Source organism: Ictalurus furcatus, chromosome 13 (assembly GCF_023375685.1).
Source record: "Ictalurus furcatus strain D&B chromosome 13, Billie_1.0, whole genome shotgun sequence".
In the NCBI taxonomy this organism is placed as follows: Eukaryota; Metazoa; Chordata; class Actinopteri; order Siluriformes; family Ictaluridae; genus Ictalurus; species Ictalurus furcatus.
Window position 1 is genome coordinate 19,809,119 of NC_071267.1, and position 22,718 is coordinate 19,831,836.

Below are 22,718 nucleotides of genomic sequence, written 5' to 3' on the forward strand. Positions count from 1 at the left end.
TGTTTCCTGTTAAAGCCCATCACAACCTTGCGACAGCTTCCCGATCCATCCATGAGAATGATTTCAATACGTTCTTCTTTTGTCAAAAGGCTTTCAGAAATATATATATGTATGTATTTATGTATGTATGTATGTATGTATATAAACTAGGTATGAAGAAGAAGACATTCTGCTAAAAAGTGTTCATTTCCCCTATGTATGGAGACTTTTGGGACAGCCTGTATAATTGATAATAAATGAATGTAACAACATCCATCCATCCATCCATCCATCCATCCATTTTCTATACCGCTTATCCTACTGGGTCATGGGGAACCTGGAGTCTATCCCATGGAGCATGGGGCACATGGCACATGACGTGGTACACCCTGGACAGGATGCCAATCCATCACAAGATACAGTCACATACACATTCACACACCCAGTCATATCCTAGTGACACTTTGTCATGCATGCATGTCTTTGGACTGGGGAGGAAACTGAAGTACCCAGAGGAAACCCCCACAGCACAGGGAAAACATGTAAACTCTGCATACACAGGACAACATACAGCAATACATACAACAACAGCAGAGTTCCTGTAGACTCCAACCCTGGAGGTGTGAGGCAAACTTGCTGACCACTAAGCCACCGTGCGCCCCTGATATAACCACATATTTGGGCATATTAAGAGCAACAGCAGAGTTCCTGTAGACTTCTTATTCTTTGGGATGCCATGTGGCACATACTGTATGTTTATGAGAATAATAAAGTACTGTTAATTTGTTACACAGATGATTTTGTTGTGTAGAAGAAAGTAAGTAGTTTGCTCAGTTGTTTGAATGGAAAATTAATGTGATGTTTATTTTATTCCAGAATATTTGCCCATTCTCTTGAAAGGTACCAATAATTCTAGATTTAACTATATATATATTATTTACATGAGTGATGGCTGGGTAGATGGACAGCTCCAGCTTTATCTGAGACCAGTGCCCTCCCATGCTGAGGGACTCTATTGGATTGAATGGAATAGCTGTGGGAAGAGTGGATATTGGACAGTGACTATATAAGGTAAAGTCACATAAAGAGAAATGGGGGGAGCAATCGTTCAGAGGTGTGAACAGCTTTTCTCTTTTATTGGTCATTGAGATCTGCCCTCTATATTTGTCTGTATATTTCTCCTCATTGCACTGCCCCTCTCTCTCTCTCTCTCTCTCTCTCTCTCTCTCGTTCTTTCTCTCTCTCACTGTCTCTCTCTCTCACCCCCCCCCACCTCCCCCTCTCTCTTTCTGGTGCAGTGGGTGTTGAAGGAGGCATCACTCAGGCGTTGACAGTGAACCCTAATTGTCGTTCTGTAATTACATATCAGTGCTAGAGGGCTGAGTAGGCTGATTGACAGCCCTGCTGAGGCCAGGCCAAGCTGATGGGCTTGTCTCCTCATGCGTGATGCCACGTACTGTGATTCAGCCTCCATGACAATGAAATCATAATTTGCTGTGGTTAAAACTAATTCCAGGGCTTATGTATTAAATTACCTCTTGGCTCAAAGGCACCCCAGGCACGTTGTGTGAAATTGTTGGTTATACAATGGCGGATATTGTTTGACCTGTCACGGCTAAGACGTAATGCCAGCTTATCGCAGCCTGATCTAAGCAGATCCTGATACAAAATGGTGGGCACACCGCCATCCACACAGGAGAATGTGATGTGGTTGCCATGGAAATGTACAACTCCACTTCTCTTTACGCTACAGTGTCTACATTCTCCATTCTCACTCTGTTTTCTTTTTTTTTCCCTCACTCTCTCTTTCTCTCTCTCTCTCTCTCTCTCTCTCTCTCTCCATTTAGGAAATATCTAACACAGTAATTGTCCTTAAATGTTTAATCAGTGACGAGGGCTATAGAGAGCTGAGTTGGCATATGAGCTGTGTGTTCTCAGACAGACGCTGATTACAGATGTGTATAGTTTCCATTTACGTACAAGAGCCCTTAGTAATCACTACTAATATCTTGTCCTGTCTCCACTGTCCTCTGTCAGTGCATGTCAATGTAGAGAGATTCTCATCAGACAGAATATTTCAATCAGAGAATCAAGAGAAATGGAGAGCTGGAGTTTTTACTCCTTGGAAAGTGTGTAGAGATTTATATTACTAGGGGTAGAAATGGCAAGTATTAAATGCCTATGTGGATTATTATTTCTTGTACCACACTGATAATCAATCATAAACAAAATCACATTTGCATATTGACCTCTATGAGTAAACACATTTGTCTTAATTATGACTTAGTACATAATTTTGTAAAGAAAAAAAAAATCTAAATTGTATTTACACCATGATGCATTGGTCTCTTGCAACATTGTGCAACATTGAACAAAATTACTGTACGCATTTTATCATCTCCCCTACAGTGCTGCTTGGAGGTCAGACATTAACAAATCTGGAACGTCTCTCTAACACATATACAATCGTTCCAGCATAGCTTTCTATTGCTATACTTGCTCATGTTATGGTTTCGTGGTTTTTTTTTATTATTTCAAACTAATAAATCCCTGTGGTATTTAAGCTTACTTAGATAGCATTTGAAATAATGACTAATGGACAAAAGGTTTTCTGGGTTTCATTATGTAAAATAATCAGATAGTGGGCATAATACTTCATAACACAATGCAATCAGAGAATTTTCAATATTTACAGTATAATATATTAATACTGCAGCCAAAGTGCTTGTAAGACACAAAACTGAGGTAATAATTAAAACATACATGCATACATCATATTTATATCGTGGGTCGAGCCTGGAGCCTATCTGCGGGAACTCGGGGCACAAGGAGGGAGACACCCGGGACGGGGTGCCAACCCATTGCAGGGTAATTCCTGTTATCACTTATGCTATAACAGCTATAAAACTTCGTTTCCTCTCTTTATACTCTAAGTTCCTTGAATAAGAAAACAAAACTGTCAACTTAGGGAGAAACCTGAAAACCTTTACAACACACTGACACTGGAGTCTTCTTCCACAAATGTTAAATAAATGTCTTCATATAGAAAGCTTCACCGTATCAACAGTTACACATGTGTTTACTTTGCTAAATTACACGTTTTTAATCTGTTTATTATTAGTCCTGTGAATCATCCATGTGAATGAGCTGTTGCTATAGAAACAATAATGTATCAAAAAGAAGTGCATTAATATAAACCTATTATTTGAATTACAGCGAGCACTGCTGTCAGAGCTGCTGTTATAGAACATTAATTCATCAAAGCCTTCTGGACAGATTTGAGAATTCAGCAGTGCTGTGGTGGAAACAATGTTATTTAAGAAAACTCTCATGTGAAACATTACCTATATAATTTTCTCTTTTCTGTCTGCAGACTTCGTTTTCATTTCAAAGTGGATTAGTGCTGGATAAATTAGTCATAATTAGTTTTTCTCACTGCAGAGCCTTTATTCAGGAAGGTATTTGGGGTTTTTTATGAGACCTGAAAACCGTGTGCTATATTAAGCTTTATGTTAAAAAATGCACCACTGGTGTAGTGGTATGCAGTCTTTCTGTGGGGCAGTGGTGGCCCAGTGGTTAAAGGCTCTGGGTTACTGATCAGAAGGTCAGGAGTTCAAGCCCCAGCACTGCCAAGCTACTACTGTTAGGACTACTGTTAGGACTACTACTGTCTTGAGCAAGGCCCTTAAACCTCAGTTGCTCAGTTTAGATGAGAATAAATAAATAAATAAATAGATGAGATAAATCTAAGTCACTCTGGATAAGGGCGTCTGCCAAATGCCATAAATGAATGAATGTAAAAAAGCCACAAAGAAATGAAAGTTCTCAAAGTAAGAAAGCAGTTACACACACACATTGCACATCTTTAGTATTTGCACATGCATGGTAGATGATATGTTTAATATTTCTGTCAGAAGCTGACTCTTTTCTGTGAGTTGAGTTCAGGACGACTGAGCTCCGGATGTGCAGCTCGGTTTGATCACAGTTCCTTTTCATTTCTTTTCTTTTTGTTATCACTGTATAGATGCCTTTTATATCACCTTATCTCTTTCTCTCGCCATGCAGTTCTCAGATGGAGCTTTTTTATGTCTGTGGCACATTATCTACCAACAAATTTCTCTATCTGTGGATGTGCATTTTAGCTCAGCAGGACTTAACTGGCTGAAGAAATGTGTTTATTATAATAGGATAGTGTGCAACTTGCTAAGCTTTAAATAATGCAGGAGGCATAATACACGTCATTAAACAGACCAGGATATGTCTCCTCAAAGATCCACAGATCTGAGATGTGAGCACAGAGCGGCTGCCTGAGTGCACATAAAGTACAGTATTCTCCTATCAGTGTGATTATAATGTATTCATTCTTAAAGGTGTTTCTATAAGAGAAGGTTCCATGTAGAATCCAAAGAACCCTATAGGAATACTTGATTTCTAAGAGTGTGTGATACGATATGGAAAACAGTTACCACTGATTATGATTGTGATTACAAAAATCTTTTTTGATCTTTTTTCAGTAAATCTTTTGGAGCTGACAAGAAGCTCTGTGTGACTCAGTGGGATCCAAATTTATCAGCAGTTTAGTGTCACAAGTCTGTCACCCACCTTCTCGTGAAGGCTCTAAACAGTTTCATGCCATTGCATCATGAGAAAAGAACAGGGAAAAACTCAACCCTTTGTATAAATCCTTTAACCATCCAGGCTAAATGGCCTACACCACTCAGGTCTTGCGTATATAATGGGTACTGATTTATTTTTTTTTCCTCCACTTACCTACAATGCACTATTGTCCCAGGGCTTCATTTGCACTTCAATCAGCCGGTCAATAGCAGCGTTTGAGCTGGCAGTAAGTTGGTTAATGAAATGAGAGTCTCTCTCTCACTCTCTCTCTCTCTCTCTCTCTCTCTCGCTCTCTCTACCTCCTCTTCTTTCTACATAGTTGATTCCTGACAAAATCTTTAACCACTCTTTCATCATATAGTTAACGTACATCTTGGTACCTTGATTGATATATTTAAATTGTGTATTGTAAGTCTGCCAAAAATATAATGTAAAAATGCAATTTTCATTGCCGTTTTTCATCTCCTGAAATATACCCCCAATCCCACCGCTACACCCGTCGACATGGCGCTATGGCAATAGTTTTATTCCTTTTTATGAATTCATGAAATCACATTTATAATTTACGGCCGCACTCCGTCACCGTGTGACAAATTGACTCCCATGAGACAGACGGTGGTGTAAAAATACACATGCACATAAGTACAAGGAAAGCGCTTCTACTGTGTCTATGTGTGTCAGAGTATTAACATTCCCTGTATACACTGCAAAATCTGAGATTAAACCTGCATATTCTGTTTTATGGTGCTTAATATTGCTCAGGATAATGATAGTCCCAGATGGAGAGACCCTCTTTTAGATAAAGCAGTAAGAAGAGAGAGTGTGAGGTAGCTTGTACTGCAGTGAGCATTGTCTCTCGGTCATGTTGATCGTCTATATCATGTGTGTGTTGTGTAACACACATTGCAAAACCTTGCTGTGGAAGCCTATTTTAAGGGTATGTAATGTTTAATACTAAATTGTAGGTTGTGTCCCTGTGATATTTAACAACTTGGGAACCAATACTCATATAAACAGTTTTGTTTTTGTTTTGTTTTTTAAAGAAAGGAAAAAAAGCATGAAAAACATTCTTAGTAACCAACCCTTAGTAACCTCTGGCTCAGCAGGGTTCCTGATTGGCCAAAGTTAGTCAGGTGATCCAGACAGACCGCTCACACTCTTACCATCTTTTTCCATCTCTCTTGCTCTCTCACCCCCCTCTCTCCGTGTGTATATCACTCTCTTTCTCGTTTTCTCTCTTCCACTGCTGCTCCACTTGCCTTTTCTCTCTCACTTTCACTCCCTCTCTCTCTCTCATACTCTGTAGAAGGCACTGATAGGCTCTCCTGATGCGCAGACAATTTATCTTCCTCATCTCCTTACCAGAGTAGGACTTCTCCTGGCATCACTATTGATCTCACAGAGCGGACTGAATTTACGCGTGTTGCTTTAGGAGCAGAGACAACAGGAAGCGAGAAAAAGGGAAAGAGAAAAAGCCAGGACACACTCTTACTTAAAAGAGAGAGGAAAAAAAAAAAACAAAGGCATCAGCTGTGTAAAGGAAGCAGGCAGAGTAGCCAGGCTGCTATGGATGCGAGATGGCATTGTTCCTCATCCCAGGTAGTTTCTCTTTCTCACGGTCACTCACGCATCTAGTCATCTTCGCATGCAGAGGCTTTATTTTTTCATGTTCATGCAGTGGGAAGAGGCATGCACCCTTTGTCTGCACTGTGCTAGGAGAAAGATGAGGAGGAGAGAAGGCATGAGGAAAAGTTGTAGTGCTTTGAAAAGAAACAGTCGTTGATGCCGTTTCTTTATTCCAAATGCATCAGCACTGGTTTCTCTTCTGAAGCCGACAGTTGCTTTTTGTACACTGTTATCCACTTCCATTCTTTACCCAGCTTTGACACCATGTCTAGTTCATCCACCACTCCTTCCTTTCTATACAGCTTTCCTGTTCCCATTCTTCTCCAGACAGCTGTTCAGAGACTTATATTATATACTGTAAAGTAAAAGACTGTTTGTACACCATAAGATCATCGAAAGTATGTACCGTTGCCCATGGCAACAGAAGATATCCCATAAGATTGCAGTGAAAAACTGTGCTCATAAAGTCCAGCATCCCTCCAGCTGTAGCTCACTTCTTTTTGCCAGGGCTGGATTTGGGGACAGAGCCAGCTTGAGCTCTGGGGTTCTGGAGTTTCTACAGCCATGTGGTTGATGTTTTTCTTCCACACAAACTTCACTGCAACTCCCTGATCCCTGATCAGTCTAAACATTTCACTAGCACGGTTATAAAGAGGTAAAGATATTCTGTTCATGAACATTAAATTTGTAATGGGAGTCAAAAGTAAAGGGAGTCGTTCATTTCCTTACGTTCAGACAACATTTTATTGATTGATGTCAGTGTGAGAGTATAGGAGTGTAAGATAGATCACAGTTGTTATTGTCGTTTTTTTCTTGTGAACAGCCAGCTGTGATCATGCGCAGACGTTCTCATTCTCAGGCAGCCATGTTGATTTTCACCCTGTGAAAATCCAGTCTTTTACGACATTACTCTATTTCTAAATCCTAAAGGAGGAGAAGAAGTGCAAAACAAGCACAGACATCAGCACTTCTTCCTTCATTACTTTGGTTTTAATAATTGCCATTGCCGATCTATGTCCCAATCTTGTGAAACCTTTTCCCTATCGCGGTTTCTATAAGAGGAACCGGCTGTGTGAAGAGACGAAGCCTCTGAACACAGTTCTTATTCCATGTGTGTGAGCTTTAAATTTTATTAAAACATACCGCTCTTGCAGGTGAGAGCTGAAACCAGAACCAAGCTCTATTTAGCACCAGGACTGCTGCATGAATATTCACATCTCATTAGCAAAGGCTAAGCAAAGCCAAAGCACTTTGATGTTATTACTCTCTTGCTCTCAGACTTTCTCCCGCTCTCACCCAACAAGCAGAGAAAGAAATCAATGCATGGCTTGGCTTTGCTTTGTGGGTCCCAGCTAAGCCACAGAGTTTTTTTTATATATTTTTTTTTTTTAGTTTTTTATTATTTTTTTTTTATATTCTGCCATTTGTAACGGTCTGCATCTCCATGGCAACAGAAACAGACGGTCGTGCATGTTGAAGGTAGCACGAATAGAGAATAGAAGTGAATGCTCGCACCATCTACCAAGGAGAGAAAGAGAGTTCGTCAAGGATGAGCTAGGAATATGAGATACAGAAGATCTCATACTGTATTCCAACACTCCAACAGCAGGCTGTGAAATATAGATTGGGTTTTTAGAGTAGAGTATTATTATAGAGCTGAAACGAGCTATAAAAGAGAGACAAGGGCGTGATGTCTATTAGTGGCACATGGAAGGGGCTGGTTTGCAGTAATGTTCTTTTTGACTATCCTGTTTGATGGCAGCTGTTAAAATTAGGCCCTGGAGGTACTGGGATAGTGGTTAGGGCTCAGGAGACGATGGAGAGGTTGTTAAGCCGGTGTCAGCTCTTTTCACTTGGCTTTCTTTTGAACCGTGGCTCTATCTGGAAGTTGGGGGGGTAAATGGAGAGCGTGAACAGGGGTAGTGCTTTCTAATTAGAGCACAGCTGGTTCTCAGTATGTCTGTAGGTGAGCTGAGCTTTTGCTTTTCCCTTTCTCTACCACTCTCACCACTCTCTGGCCCACATGCTTTCCCCACCCATTTGGCAGCATGTCAGGCTTTTCGTTGTGCTTCATGGCTGCACAGTAATTAAATACAAGAGAAACAGCGAAAACGCAGAAAAAGAAACCGTCACTGAGATGCTCTGACAGGGTACCCTTATAAGTTCGAGCAAGCTATCTTCTCTTCTTTGCTTTAACCCATATTCTGCCTCCTTTTTCCCCCATGTCCCCATGTCCATCTCAGCACAGCTGTTGAGTAGGCAGAGGAGGACGGTAACGCACAGCAGATGGAGGCTGAGAGCTCAATCTTAGTCATATTTGACTTTTATGGAGCCTCATGCTCACTGCTTGTGTAATACCACATCTGAGGAGTCTGATTTTAGTCCTGACACCTCAGTGAGACATTTCACTTCTGAAAGAGATCAATAAAATAGAAAGAGAGAGGACCTAGGGCATGCAGATGTGTTATAAGAGTGTGGATAAGTTCACTGAGTGCATTTATATTCTCCAGATAACTCCAACAAATCAGATTTTGGGAATAATTACATCGAAATGTTTATGTGGAATTAAGTTTTTTTTTTAAGTAACATCCAGATTTCCTTTAAAATACAGCATATATTACAGTATAAACTTCCAGCCACATTTCTTCACATATAAATTGTTGTTGCAAATAGCAAACATTACAGTTCTTCTGTGAGCTGGTAAGTCTGTGCGGTTTACTACTTCTGTGTGGTTATTTTTGCATATATTTCCAAAAAAGATATTAGTTTATATGTGCTTAATATCCTGATTACTGAGGTAGTGCATAGAGTCAAAATCAACATTATTTTTTAATCAGTTTCTTAAAAATATGGCTGCAACTTCCACAATTGAAGTAGTTAGAGAGTGAAATATCAGGACCGTACTGGACATTTTAAACATGCCTATATTTATCTACAGGGAGTCCCAAAAGTCTACATACATAGGGGAAATGAACAATTTTTGTAGCAAAATGTCTCTCAAAATTTTTCATACTTAGTTTCTTATTAATATATATATATATATATATATATATATATATATATATATATATATATATATATATATATATATATATATTATAATATATTAAACACCTTTGACAAAAGAAGGACGTATTGAAAGCATTCTCATGCTGGATCGGGAAGCTGTCGCAAAGTTGCGATGGACTTTAACAGGAAACATGGCCAGCACATCACACATGACACTGCTGCCAAACTTATTAACAAATTCAAAAAGACTGGAAGTGTTGCGGACCAACCGAGAAGTGGACATCCAAGAACATCCACTGACGAAGGCACAACCGACATGGTGCTGCCAAACACAGTCCCCTATGTACTTTTAGGACACCCTGTAGTGTCTACTCCATAAGAAATATTTGAACATATTTCTCCCTAAAGGTTTCCACGGATTTCCAAATGTCTAAACCTTCATCTCATAATTACTGAAGTTACATAGGGATTAATCCATTTGAACATATTGTAGTATGTACTTTACATGACCAGAATGTTTTCCCACACAATTTCATTGCATTTGTATAGTGCTTTTAACAAACAAATCAGCTTAATAGAAACCCAGATATAGCTTTGGATCCCTAATGATCAAGCCATAGGTGGCAGTGGCAAGAAAAACCCCCTGATACAACATGAAGAAGAAAAGAAACCTTGAGAGAAATCACACACACACGCACACTACACTCACTACACACACATAAATCTCCAGTCTCATTAACAGTTAATTCATTATAATGCAGTGCAGTAATATTTCTCAGATTTCATTTGACGTAACATAATTCTCCTAACATTAGTAACCCAAGCCTAATATCAGTGTATGTGATAATGTGTCCTGCCAGTAAAGCAAGCAAAGGTGCATTAAATTGCCTGAGTGGAGCTATCTCTCTCTCTCTCTCTCTCTCTCTCTATCTCTCTCTCTATCTCTCTCTCCCGTCTGCTATCTGCCCAGTGCCCCAGCACAAGAGATCTAAATTATTTACCCGCACTGACCTACTTGCAGAGCGTTTGAGAGTTGGGAGTTGAAGAGATATTGCTGTGAGCAAAAAAAAGCTGCCGTGTGGTTATGGCAACTACAGTGGTATAACTGTGCAGGGGGCACTCCCACTCCCACCATCTCGTGTTCTTTCTCTCTCCCACCATTGTTTGTGTGGGGTGGAAGTCTGTGATGCTGATGAGACGTCCTGACTGGAGTGGGCACTGCCCTGATGCCTGTGGGTAGTGTGTGTGTATGTGTGTGTGTGAGAGAGAGAGAGAGAGAGAGAGAGAGAGAGAGAGAGAGAGAGAGACTACATAGAGGCAGATCGATGTTATATCCATCTCTGCCTTTCGGTCGACTCACACACAGACAGGCATGCGCCAGCTGGCGTCAAATCCACACAGGGCTAATCAGAGAGGTGTGAATGCTGGCGCTGAATGAATGCCACCACTTCACATCGTCAGATTCTTGCTGGAGAACGGAGCAGAATGTAGCACCAACATTCTCCATACAGAGCAGATCAGCTTTACAGTCACGGACAATCATCTAAGTTGATTTCTGTGCTGATCATCTGCAGTGGGATTCCATCGACAGAAAGATTGCAGAAATGGCTTTCTTTCCTTTTGGGACTATTACCGGAACAGAGGCAAGATTTTGCTGTGTGTTGTTTGTTAGTATGTGCGTTTGCGTGTCTATGGCCTTGTTCCAACTGCTTTTGGTTTCCAAGGAGGGATGGGATTAATGTTTTTTTGTATGCATTTTGTACAAAAAGATATGGCAAAGTGTACGCTGTTAGCGTTTGTGTGTGTGTCTGTGTGTGTGTGTGTGTGTGTGTGCATGCTTCTATAAGTTAATACTGTTCTGGATTTGTACAAGTGTATCTCAATTTAATCTACCGATATCTTAGCATGGTCTCAGGCTTGAACATTCCTAACAGTTTGTATGAAAAGTTTAAGGTTAGGGTTGTACAAAACTGAATACAGTCCAGCCACATCGTTCAAAGTTTAATGAAATCGGGATTGAAATCTAGGTTACACTGGTGTCTGCCAGAAGAAAAAGAGCGCATGTTGTACAGTACTTACACAATGAGGCTTACTATTGAACCGATGTTTTACTGCCTGTGAGGCTAATGTGTGTTAGTGAGAGAGAGCGAGGCCTGTGGATATACACAGGGACTGTATTTATCGCTAACATTCATCTTGGTTCTTTTCAAACAGCACCAGAAGTCTCTGTCTGCGTCTCTAATACACACAGGCTCAAGACTCAGATGAGACAGCCAACATACAAAAGCTTAATGTTGGAAATGGACATTTTTAATCATTCATCTCTCTCTCTCTCTCTCTCTCTCTCTCTCTCTCCTCCAGGACGATCTTTTAGTAGCATCAGCTGAATGTCCCACTGATGATGAAGACATTGACCCATGTGACCCAACCTCAGGTGGGTTAGGTTAGTCATCTTTCTTTTTTATTATTGCTGTCCATGTGTCTTTCTTTTGCTGCAGCCCAGTTGTAATAACCTTAAAGCCTCAACCATTTAAATAGGTCTGTGAGTCAGTTTGTTCTAAACTCCCTCTTGTGATGAAATCAAATAATTTGTCATTTCACTAAACGGTTTTGACTTGCGAAAATCAGCAGTGGGGCAGAAAGGTATACCATTTAACATCTTCACCCTGACCCCGAAAAAAGAGAAAAAGCAGTTACTCTCTTTTTACAAAGTAATAATCATTTCAATCGCATAATTTAACATAACTGACCTAAGCAATTCATGTGGAGACAAAGCACAGATTGTTGGATTTGATAATTTAGCTGGTGATTATGATCACTAATCCAAGAACTAATTATTTATTATAATCAAAGGAACTACCAAGAACAATTTCTATTATGGAACACTTTTATTATGGAATACAAATATGCACATAATGACGAGCTTGTAAACTCTTAAATGGAAATTCTTTCAAGGTTTTATGTAAAACCTACAACAGATAGGTTTCAAGTAGAAAATCTTTAGGAATTTATTAACTGTCCAAATAGCCCATGAGGAACCCATTATTTTAGAGCGTAAACCATAGTTCTGTTTTGTTTGATAATATTCATGTTTTCATTTCCAATTCATCCATTCACTGCTTCCCATCGGTTAATTAAACGTCGTAATTTCTTTTTAAAATCAACTTGAGTTCTATCGTGATTTAATCTGGTGTGTGTTTCTGTTTTTAAATATGGTGGTTGATGTTTGCTATGAAGAACAGAGATTCGGAAAAGGCCACTGAGCACGTGCAGAACACCTTTTCCGAATCTCTCAGCAGTCTGGCTACACGCTAATGCTGTCAACTGCTTTGGATAAGAATTAAAAGAATAAAGGTTAACAGAAATGGGTTTTCTTCAGCAGCTCGATACAAGCTGCAAGTGATCCATGCATTTGTTCCATTTACAGCAGCACTGTAAGCATGTCAGAGAAATAATGAAAATTCCCAAGATGCAGACTAGTCTACTGAATAATATGAATGCGGCTATTAAAGTTCGAGCTGAATAATAATGTTAGAGGGAATTAAGTTTCTGTTTTCCTGCATTGTGATGTAATCGCTCTATTGCCCAAACGCATGGGCCCAAAACCTGATTTGTTCTTTAGACACATTTGTCATCATATTTTTCCACACCTGCAGGCAGCTGTTGACTCAGCGACAGTAAGGGGACTTGTTTGTATCAGGTGTCATTTCACTACAGGTTTTATGTCCTGCCTGCAGCCATGCAGATGCCGAATTACTCCCCCTTCTCATTGTGACTTAAAGCAAATCATGACATAAATCGTAAAAATGGATCACTATATCTCTGCTCGGAAATAAACAGCGAGTAAATGAAACTCGCTCAGCGGTCACCAAAGTTAAAAAAAAATTAATAAATGTCAGGCACATCCAATTTAATCACTGTGTGTTAGTGCATCAGCCAATAACAATGTGCACTTTATGGCCTGTCAATATGATGAGTAGATTGCATTAAAGCTGTAAAGTGAATGCAAGCGAAAGGCCACCGCCTTGAAGATGCACATATCAATGTTATCATAGATTTTTTTTATGTACCGTATATGCTACAAAGCCGTTCAAAAGCCAGTTGAGGAAAAACCGTCTCATCCGTTTCTTAAAAGGATTGATTTTCTTCATGTCTAGCCTTTTTATCTCCCCATTCGGCGTTTCCTAATAAAGCTTTCTTGCTTATCAGCAAGGGCCTATCATTAACTATACTACTCCATGCACTGTATTTGCATAGAGTAAATATTTGGGTTGATTGCCCATTAGTGCTTGGCTAATCAATGATAATAGACTGCTGTTGGGAAGCAGATAGATTGATGTTTAAAATGAACAGTCTCACTCTTTCTGTCTCTACCGTATATACAGCACACCCTCCCCTGCCGGAAGCTAAGGGTTACCCGAGCCCGGAGGTGATCCGCGAGTCCAGCAGCACCACAGGCATGGTGGTGGGCATCGTAGCAGCCGCCGCCTTATGCATCCTCATCCTCCTCTACGCCATGTACAAATACCGCAACCGCGACGAGGGCTCGTACCATGTGGACGAGAGCCGCAACTACATCAGTAACTCAGCCACGCAGCCCAACGGAGCTGCTGTCAAGGAAAAACCCATCGGCGTGGCCAAGATCTCCAGCAAGAACAAAAAGAACAAAGACAAAGAGTACTACGTCTGATCCCAGAGACTTTTTCCCCTCCCAGTTCCTGTGTTCAGAAGCCCACAGGTGAAAGGGAGGAGACACCAACCCTGTGTATAGTAATTAAGAGGAAAAAAAAGCACAGTCTTAGTTTAAACTGAGACACAGATATACTGTTACTAACAATAAGAACATATACTTTATACTCAAGCACACAAGAACTATACAAAGCTATGCGTGTGTATAAAAGTGAGAACGAAAGGAAATTTGAAAATGAAAATCAATCCTCTGGACAGGGACAAGCCAGTACAACCCTGTATGTTAGGGTGAATCTCTTAAAGACATGGCCACTGGTCAGGACTGAGGTCTTACTGTGTTTCATATTATGTTGCCTGTGTATGTGTTACTGGGACATGCCCTCTACATGCAGAAAATCCATAAACATCTGGAAAAAATGAAAAAGACATTCACTAAACGAGAGGAAAAAGTGACTTATGACACTGAGAAGCTACCTACTGTATGATCGTTCAATCAGCCAAAGTATTCGCCCCCTCTTTTCTAATGGCATTGTTGGCCATCTGGAGACAGGACCAAACTGAAGATAAAGACAAAGGATCCAAACATAAGTCAGTATCGAGGATGAATACCTTGGGTCAAAGAGGACTATGGAGGCCTTATTATGAAGCAGAGTGTAAAATCGATCGTTGTTTCTTTTGTCTGTATGTTTGTCATGATAATGACAAAAGCAGGTGGTGATTCTGGCAATTAAGGTAAAGAATGCTGGGGTCATTTGGCGATAGTTTGAGAAATACTCCATGCACGTGAAGTATCTTATTACATATGTTTATATACGGTGCAAAGACTATCTATGTGTGCTCTCTGGACTGTGGCTGAAGTGGTGTTTTATAGCCTGTTATATAGATGATGCCAACTACAGTATACCTGCTCTTCAAACATTTTCTAGTAAAAGCAACTTGGAAAATGATTAAAAACAGAAAAAAAAAAACTAAATGTTAATGTGTTGCTATAGAGATAGAACCGTTTCTGCCATTAGCTATGAACATTTGGGCTCCTATATTTTTTTTTTCTGCTTTATGCACACCTTCAATGCCAGTATTTTATTTCTGCCATTACTTTTTATTTTCACAACTACTCCTTTTGTGTCAGCATACAAAAGACACAAACACTAGCTTGGGTTTGGGAAAAAGCAAACCATCACGATTGGATAGTATAACGATTGGAATTGTTAAAGCAATATCATTTTTGCTCTTCTGACATGGATTTATTATGAGAAGACATCATGATGTAAAAAAAAAAAAAAAGAGAGAAAAAAAAGAAAAAAAATGACACTGAACTGGATCCCAAAATATATGTCTTGAAATATTTCAGCCAGAAGACACAAATCTTAACAAGAACTAAAAATGTATTGTTTGTGAACACTCCTCTTTGCTATATTGTACTACACTGAATGCACAAGAGGCACAAAATACATAAAATTTCAGAATAAATGTTAGATTTGTTTTTGTTTTGTTTTTTTTGTTTGTTTTTTTTATTTGTGTTTTTATTTGTGTACAATTTTTCTATGATACCTTCTTTTGTTTTTATTGTGACAATTCTTTAACGACCTCAAAGTGAAGATTTATTATGAAAAAATAGTTTTGAAAAATCGAACAAATAAATAAAATATTAATTAAGACGTAAAGCTATTTGCCTCTTATTGTTCATGTTAACACCATACCAAATCATATCAAAGAGTTTGGTTTTTATGTTTGATGTTAAAACACTTTGGCTTTGTTTTGCTGCACATCATTTTATTTTATTTATAGATTTCTGTATGTGCATGTGTGTTTGTTTGTTTTTTTGTTTGTTTATGCAAGTGACATCATTAGCGTAGGAGAACATACACATGTGAACAGGCAAAAACACTGCTGCTGTAAGCTGTTAGACTGAAAAAGATAAGTGCTGTTAGTACAGAGTGTCAGAAAAACACTGAGGAGTGAGAAGAGGAAGAAGAATTGGCAGTGAAAAGCAGAGACACATCTCCACTGATGCGTCAAGTTTTGTTTAAGGCATGTTGAGAAGCAGTGGTATTTTTAAATAAATAAATAATTCTTTTGGAGATTACTCTTTAATCGTCCTCATGTAATACAACCAGGGGTCATCTGTACATGTATGGTATCATTCTGTCAGAAATGCAACCCTAACTCCAATTCCCTTCAAGGTGCATTATGGGTATTTTTTTTAATCTGCTAAGGTACAACATTTAGACATTAACCTGTTGCAATTTCTTGTGAGATTTTACTAGTGCACTGGATGTTCTCTCCACTATGGTTTGGTGCAAAATAGCAAAACTCTCTAACTAGCGCACTAAGTAGTGAATAAAGTGTGGTTTTGGACCTATGGGTTATCTAATGCACTTTACAGTTAGTAGGGAATAAGGTATAAGGCTCATCTTTTTGCATGACATGCTTGGTTTGGGGACAACTGCCATTTTGTGCTCCCTAATGAATTAATGAAAAGTGAGTAGGACACCAATTCGGTAATGAAAGCTTTTACTCTGGTATATAAGTTTTTGATACCATATGTGTGATTGAATTCTGGCAAACAGCCAAAAAAAAAAAAAAAGAAAGATGAAAAACCAGGTATGGACCAAAATTAGGACTTTCTACCTGTAATATACTTTGAGATCACAACTTAATGTTTTACCAAAATTGCATGGGAATATTGGAATTATTTTTTTAATCTGCCTAGACATTATTCCTCAAAATACTGTGGTTAGGAGCCAGTTGAACAAACACAGTGATAAAACAGGTAGTCTGCACATGGTATTCAAAACCTTGATAGCTAAGTGTGTTTTCCTCGCACAATGACAATAGAGAAATGGACATAAGCCTAATCAGTTCAGAATGGTATCTTTATCAGTCAGAATGAAATCTTTAAATGTCATTTTCTTCATGTTCACTTAGGGAGTGACCAGATTTTTAAATATGTTGTTACTTGTGACTGAGATCCATGCAAAACAGAAACATATTTCAGTTCAGAAAAGCCTGCCGTTTTCAGAACTCTATCTACCCATCTATCCATCTATCTATACACATACAGAAACTGCTGATATCCTGGGAAATTCATACACAACACTCTCTAGAGTTTACACAGAATGGTGCAAAGAACAAAAAAAAATAAACATTGTTCACCAACATTCATGTCATGGTCAACATCACTGAGATCATATTTTTCCCCCATTCTGATGGTTGATATGAACATTGCCTGAAGTGTCTGGCCCATATCTGCAAGATTTTATGAATTGCACTGCTGCCACATGATTGGCTGATTAGACAACTGCATGAATGAGTAGGTGTTCCTAATAAAGTGTTCCGTGAGTGTATGTATAGACAGATAGATAGATAGATAGATAGATAGATAGAGATATGCATACTTAATATACAGCTATCAGCCATCCATTTGCCTGATATTGTGTAGGTTTCCCTTGTGCCCGCAAAACAGCTCTGACCCATCGAGGCATGGACTCCACAAGACATCTGAGGTGTGCTGTGGTATCTGGCACCAAGACATTAGCAGCAGATCTTTTAAGTCCTGTAATTTGCGAGCAGAGGCCTCCATGGATCAGACTTGTTTGTCCAGCAAATCCCACAGATGCTCAATTGGATTGAGATCTGGGGAATTTAGAAGCAAAGTCAACACCTTGAACTCTTTGTCATGTTCCTCAAACCATTTTGAGGAGGGGTGTACTTGGTCTGCAACAGTGTTTAGGTAGGTGGTACCATCCACATCAAAGTAACATCCACATGAATGCCAGGACCCAGGGTTTCCCCAGCAGAACATTACCCAGAGCATCACACTGCCTCTGCAGACTTGCCTTCTTCACATAGTGCATCCTGGTGCCACCTCTTCCCCAGGGAAGTAACATACGCACCCAGCCATCCACATGAAAACATGATTCATCAGACCAGGCCACCTTCTTCCATTGCTCCATGATCCAGTTCTGATGCTCACGTGCCCATTGTAGGCACTTTTGGCAGTCGACATGGGGTCAGCATGTGCACTCTGACCGGTCTGTGACTACGCAGCCCCATATGCGGTAAGCCGTGATGCACTGTGTGTTCTGACACCTTTATATCATAGCCAGCATGAACTTTTTAAGCAATTTATGCTACCGTAGCTCTTCTGTGGGACTGGACCAGACGAGCTAGTCTTTACTCCACATGTGCATCAACACCCATGACCCTGTCACTAGTTCACCAGTTGTCCTTCCTTGGACCACATTTGGTCAGTACTTACCACTGCTTACCTGGAACACCCCACAAGACCTGCTGTTTGGAGAAGCTCTGATGCAGTCATCTAGTCATCAATTTGGCCCTTGTCAAAGTTGCTCAGATCCTTTGCCCATTTTTCCTGCTTTCAATGCATCAACTTCGAGAACTGACTGTTCACTTGCTGCTTAATATGACCCAACCCTTGACAGGTGCCGTTGTAAAGTAACAATCAATGTTATTTACTTCACCTGTCAGTGGTTTTAATGCTATGGCTGATCAGTGTAAATTAGTATGTTATTAAAAGCACAAAATGCTTTAGATGCTCATTCTGCACTGAAGCACTTTTCTGGTCATCTCACAGGGCCTCATACTGGGTCTTCATTCTGCAGGAAGTCATTGATCCAGTATGATAATGAACATCACTGATACACCATGCATGGCTGAACAAGAACGGCACTGTGCCCTCAGAGAGCTGGATGCTGTGGGTACACGGTCACAACGCTGGACCTGCAGGTTGAAGCCGCCTTTTCATTTTCTGCACAGGAGGAGGTGAGGGAACAACTTGCATGAAATAACCACCACTATAGGGAAGCATCCTTGCCAATTTACGGTTCATGAATTATTCTCGGCAGCCACAGACCATTTGTCAGGCATCATTTCGACTTGGGAGGGAGAGCAGAGGAGAGCAGGTGGGAAGGGTAATAGGTCTGAAGATGGTCCTGTGGACACTTTCTTAGGGTAGGTGGTTCAAAATCAGGTCAGGAAGGCTCACAGCGACACAGAGATTTGCTTTCCTAGTCTAGCATACCATCTTCAGCCCATGACGACCTTGTAAATTAGCCAATGAGTTGAATAAGGTGTGTTAAATGAGGTAGAACAGTAAACTCATCAGTACTGTGACCTTCCAGGATGTGATTCTGACACCCTTGTCTGATCACTTTAACCCAATCAGTAGGTCCAGACTTCAATTCCTGACTCTGCTAACTACATACATTCTTTATCGCTTTCACTGTATTTAACAGTATACTATAATAATAAGCCTGACTTATTTAGTTAAAGTTTGTACAAAAGTTAACCAGCATAATATTTGATTGCCATATTCATAGAGTTATATTATGATCATATTATCATAATATCTATTGTATGAAAGTTCTTTTTCTAAAGTCCGCCAAATTTTCTCAGAAATGCATAATAAAGCATTGATTTTATTAGGTCAGAGCTTCTAATGTTTAAAAGGCACAAATAATACCGGCAACAAGCTAGAGATGCATCAATCCATACCTGTACTCATACAAAATTGCTCCAATCCAATACCATGTGATTATACAGTATGTGATGTAAGCTTAGTGTACATTGTTGCACTAATGAATAGACAACAGGAAATGACCGCGATCAGGATGTATTTCACAATTAATGATGGCAATCAAAGTAAAGTAGACTGCAACCTGCGTTCTGTGAAAATATCAAGAGGAGGTCCTACACCATCTTTCTATAATACAACTAACCTGATAAAACTTCTTAATAATAAAACTCAGCCTGAGGTCTTAGTTGCTAGAAACAGACTGCAGTAACTAGGCTACTGCTGCAGCAAATTCAGGCTAGGTGAGAAGAAATGTCTACAAACAATGCTAGATGAAAATAACAACCCTTATCCAGTATGTTGTGCTTGACAACCAGCCGCTATTGAACAATAAGGGCTTCCAACGTTAAATAAATAAATAAACCATACTTTCAGCTGTATAGCAGACAAACAAACTCCATGCAACCCTATTAGATCCAGTGTGACTAATGTAGCTAGCTAATGCACTTCATTAAAATCAACTCACTATACAGGTCAAGTCTAGTACCCTAAGTGCACAAACGCACTTATGCTTTTCATGGCCACATAAACAGAGCTATCAAACTTGGTCTATGGTGCTGATGCATCCCCAAGAAAATCTAAATTACTGTGCAAAACTCTATGTAACCATTCTGCTATTCTATGTAATGTGATGTAAATTTAATGTAAAGTAAACAAAATGTATATTCAGGAATCATGAGTGTGGAAAATATAGTGACTTGCATGACTCTTCACCCTCTTTGTACTTTTCCACATCTTGTAGTGTTACAACCTGGAACTCAAATGGGCTTAACTGGAATTTGAATTATATAATATGTCTTACATTTGTACAAAATATTTTTATTGACACAACGATTACTTAAACAAAAACAAACAAACAAAAAAACAGCAATGTATTGTATAAGTATTCAGGCCCTGGGTCAATGCTTGGTAGAACTACCTTTGGCTACAACTACAGCTGCAAGTCTTCTCAGATAAGTCTCTTTGCACAGCTTTGCACAGCTTGATGGTTTTTGGTTTCTGGCCCATACAGGATTTACTACGCAGATGTGCCCTGAGCCACATCAAATTGATAACCCCTGGTATAAGGGAAGCCTTAAAGCTTTTATGTGAAACAAAATGTTTTATTTTTCAGGGAGCATCCCAGGTAGAACCCTTTTAAAGAACCAAAGGACTCATAACTATCCAAAATCCTTTGTGTACACACAAGGGAATCCCTTATGTACACACATTTGCACAACTTTATTATATATGCGCATATTAAAGTGTTTTTTTATTTTCCAAAGTAGTTTCCCAGAAGGCCTAACCTGCACAAGATTGCTAATGATCCTCTGTCTTTTTTGTACAATCCACCAGTTACATTTTGCTGATGAGATGTAGTTGTACATCAGACTGAATGGTCTTTAATAGCTTTTATTCATTGTACCGTGGTGTCTTTTTCAGCCTTGTGCAGGCAGTGACGACAAATGATTATGACCAGAAATCTATTAACATCAGCAGCTCTACTGTGTTCCACAGGACAACTAAATCATCTCATTGTGTAGCTGAGTCTTAGCTATTAACTGGATTCTGTAGCATGGCTGTGCAAATAATGTTACATCAGATGAAACATATTTGAACTGGAAGAAGATTTGCATTGTGTAAAAGCAATAACATGAGAAATATTGTTTTAAGACAAAATTGAATACAAAAGAAAGTCAACACGCTTCATAAGTTCAGTATTAAAGGCAAAAGGGAGGCGGGGGTGGTGGGGGGGCTGGGCAAGATCTCAGTAGTTTCACTCCTAGAAGCAAAGATCTGCATTGCAGAATGCACACATTTAACAGAGCAGTTTTATTCGTCCGCACTTACTTGGGGTACTGAAACAGAAAACATGCGACTTCATTGTTTCAATATAGCTGATATTTTAGTGATGACAAAATGATCAAATGAGGAAAAACCTGTGCTTTAAAATTATAACTCACTACACAAATCAATATAATGTCAAACATGAATTTTTTACTTCACTGCAAAACTACTTCACAGTATCATGGAATTTCATCTTACATTTTAAATTATGTAAATCTCAAACACTGGTGAGAAACAGACTGAAGGTCGTGCAGCAAACTTGTGACAAAAATTACATCATGATGCTGTGAAAGAGAAAACTTGGGCTCTCAGTAGATGCAGCTTCAGATCTTTGCCACAGTCCAAATCCACCCACACTGCTGGCATCATCTTAGTTAACATACATGGATCAACACGCCGCTCTGCTACCAGCACCACATAACTGCAATGCTTTACAGTTTTAATAAGGAGCCTTATTTGACGTTCTGTTTTGCACATGCTAATGTTTGATAAAACATTACCCTATGGTGTATGAGAATAAATGTACATTAATTAAGTTACTACAGAATTTAAAAAAAAAACATCAGAAGATCATTACTAATATGTTTTAATAACCACCTGACACCACCTCACTAATTCCACTGTCACATAGTTATTTTATCACATCATTTTATTCCTGTTAGATAGTGTTTTTCCTAATCAATAGTCACTTTGTTTTGATATCTTAATCACAGATACCAAACAAGTAATATAACTATATATTTTACATTCATACATTCAGCATACACTTCCATTTTGACCAAACATACACTCACTAAGCACTTTATTAGGAGCACCTGCACCTGTACACCTGGACATTTATGCAGTTATCTAATTAATCAATCATGTGGCAGCAGCACAATGCAAAAAAATCTTCTAGATACAGGTGGAGAGCCTCAGTTAAAGTTAACATGAAATATCAGAATGGGGAAAAAGTGTAATCTTTGTGACTTTACCTGTGGCATGGGTGTTGGTGCCAGAAGGGCTGGTTTGAGTATTTCAGAAACTTCTATGTGAGCCTGTGCCCATGATAGCCTTAGAGTCACGATATTCTCATAGTGAACATCCTTTGAGCACTAACTTAGTACTGTTTGATTCTACTCTTCTTCAACTGTATACTGCAATGATTTATAGAAGAGGACAGATTTACTTAGAGTCTGGCTCCTTTCAAGGTTTCTTCCACCTCAAGGTTTCTTCCTCCATCTCAGATTTCTGTAATGCTGCTTTGTGAAATGTCTGTTGTTAAAAGTGCTCTACAAACACAACTGAACTGAAATGGAAATAGGCTCTGAGATAATGGTGCTTGCAAGTTACTGAGGTTATTCAGTAATATTTATTGGCAATATAAATATGCCAG

General features: G+C 39.3%; 1 protein-coding gene across 9 annotated transcripts in view; it reads left to right on the forward strand.

Annotated features, from left to right (window-relative positions):
- The window catches only part of nrxn1a (neurexin 1a), a 171,819-nt gene extending 157,050 nt beyond the window's left edge, over positions 1-14,769 (forward strand). For 8 of the 9 annotated variants that reach the window (XM_053640432.1, XM_053640438.1, XM_053640436.1 and 5 more), the window contains 2 exons: positions 11,593-11,674; positions 13,617-14,769. In XM_053640432.1, coding sequence (XP_053496407.1) covers positions 11,593-11,674; positions 13,617-13,921 — 387 coding nt within the window. In that variant the 3' untranslated portion in view covers positions 13,922-14,769. The remainder of the gene's footprint in view (positions 1-11,592; positions 11,675-13,616) is intronic. The other variant, XM_053640434.1, reaches the window with a different exon arrangement.
- Positions 14,770-22,718: the final 7,949 nt, after the last annotated feature.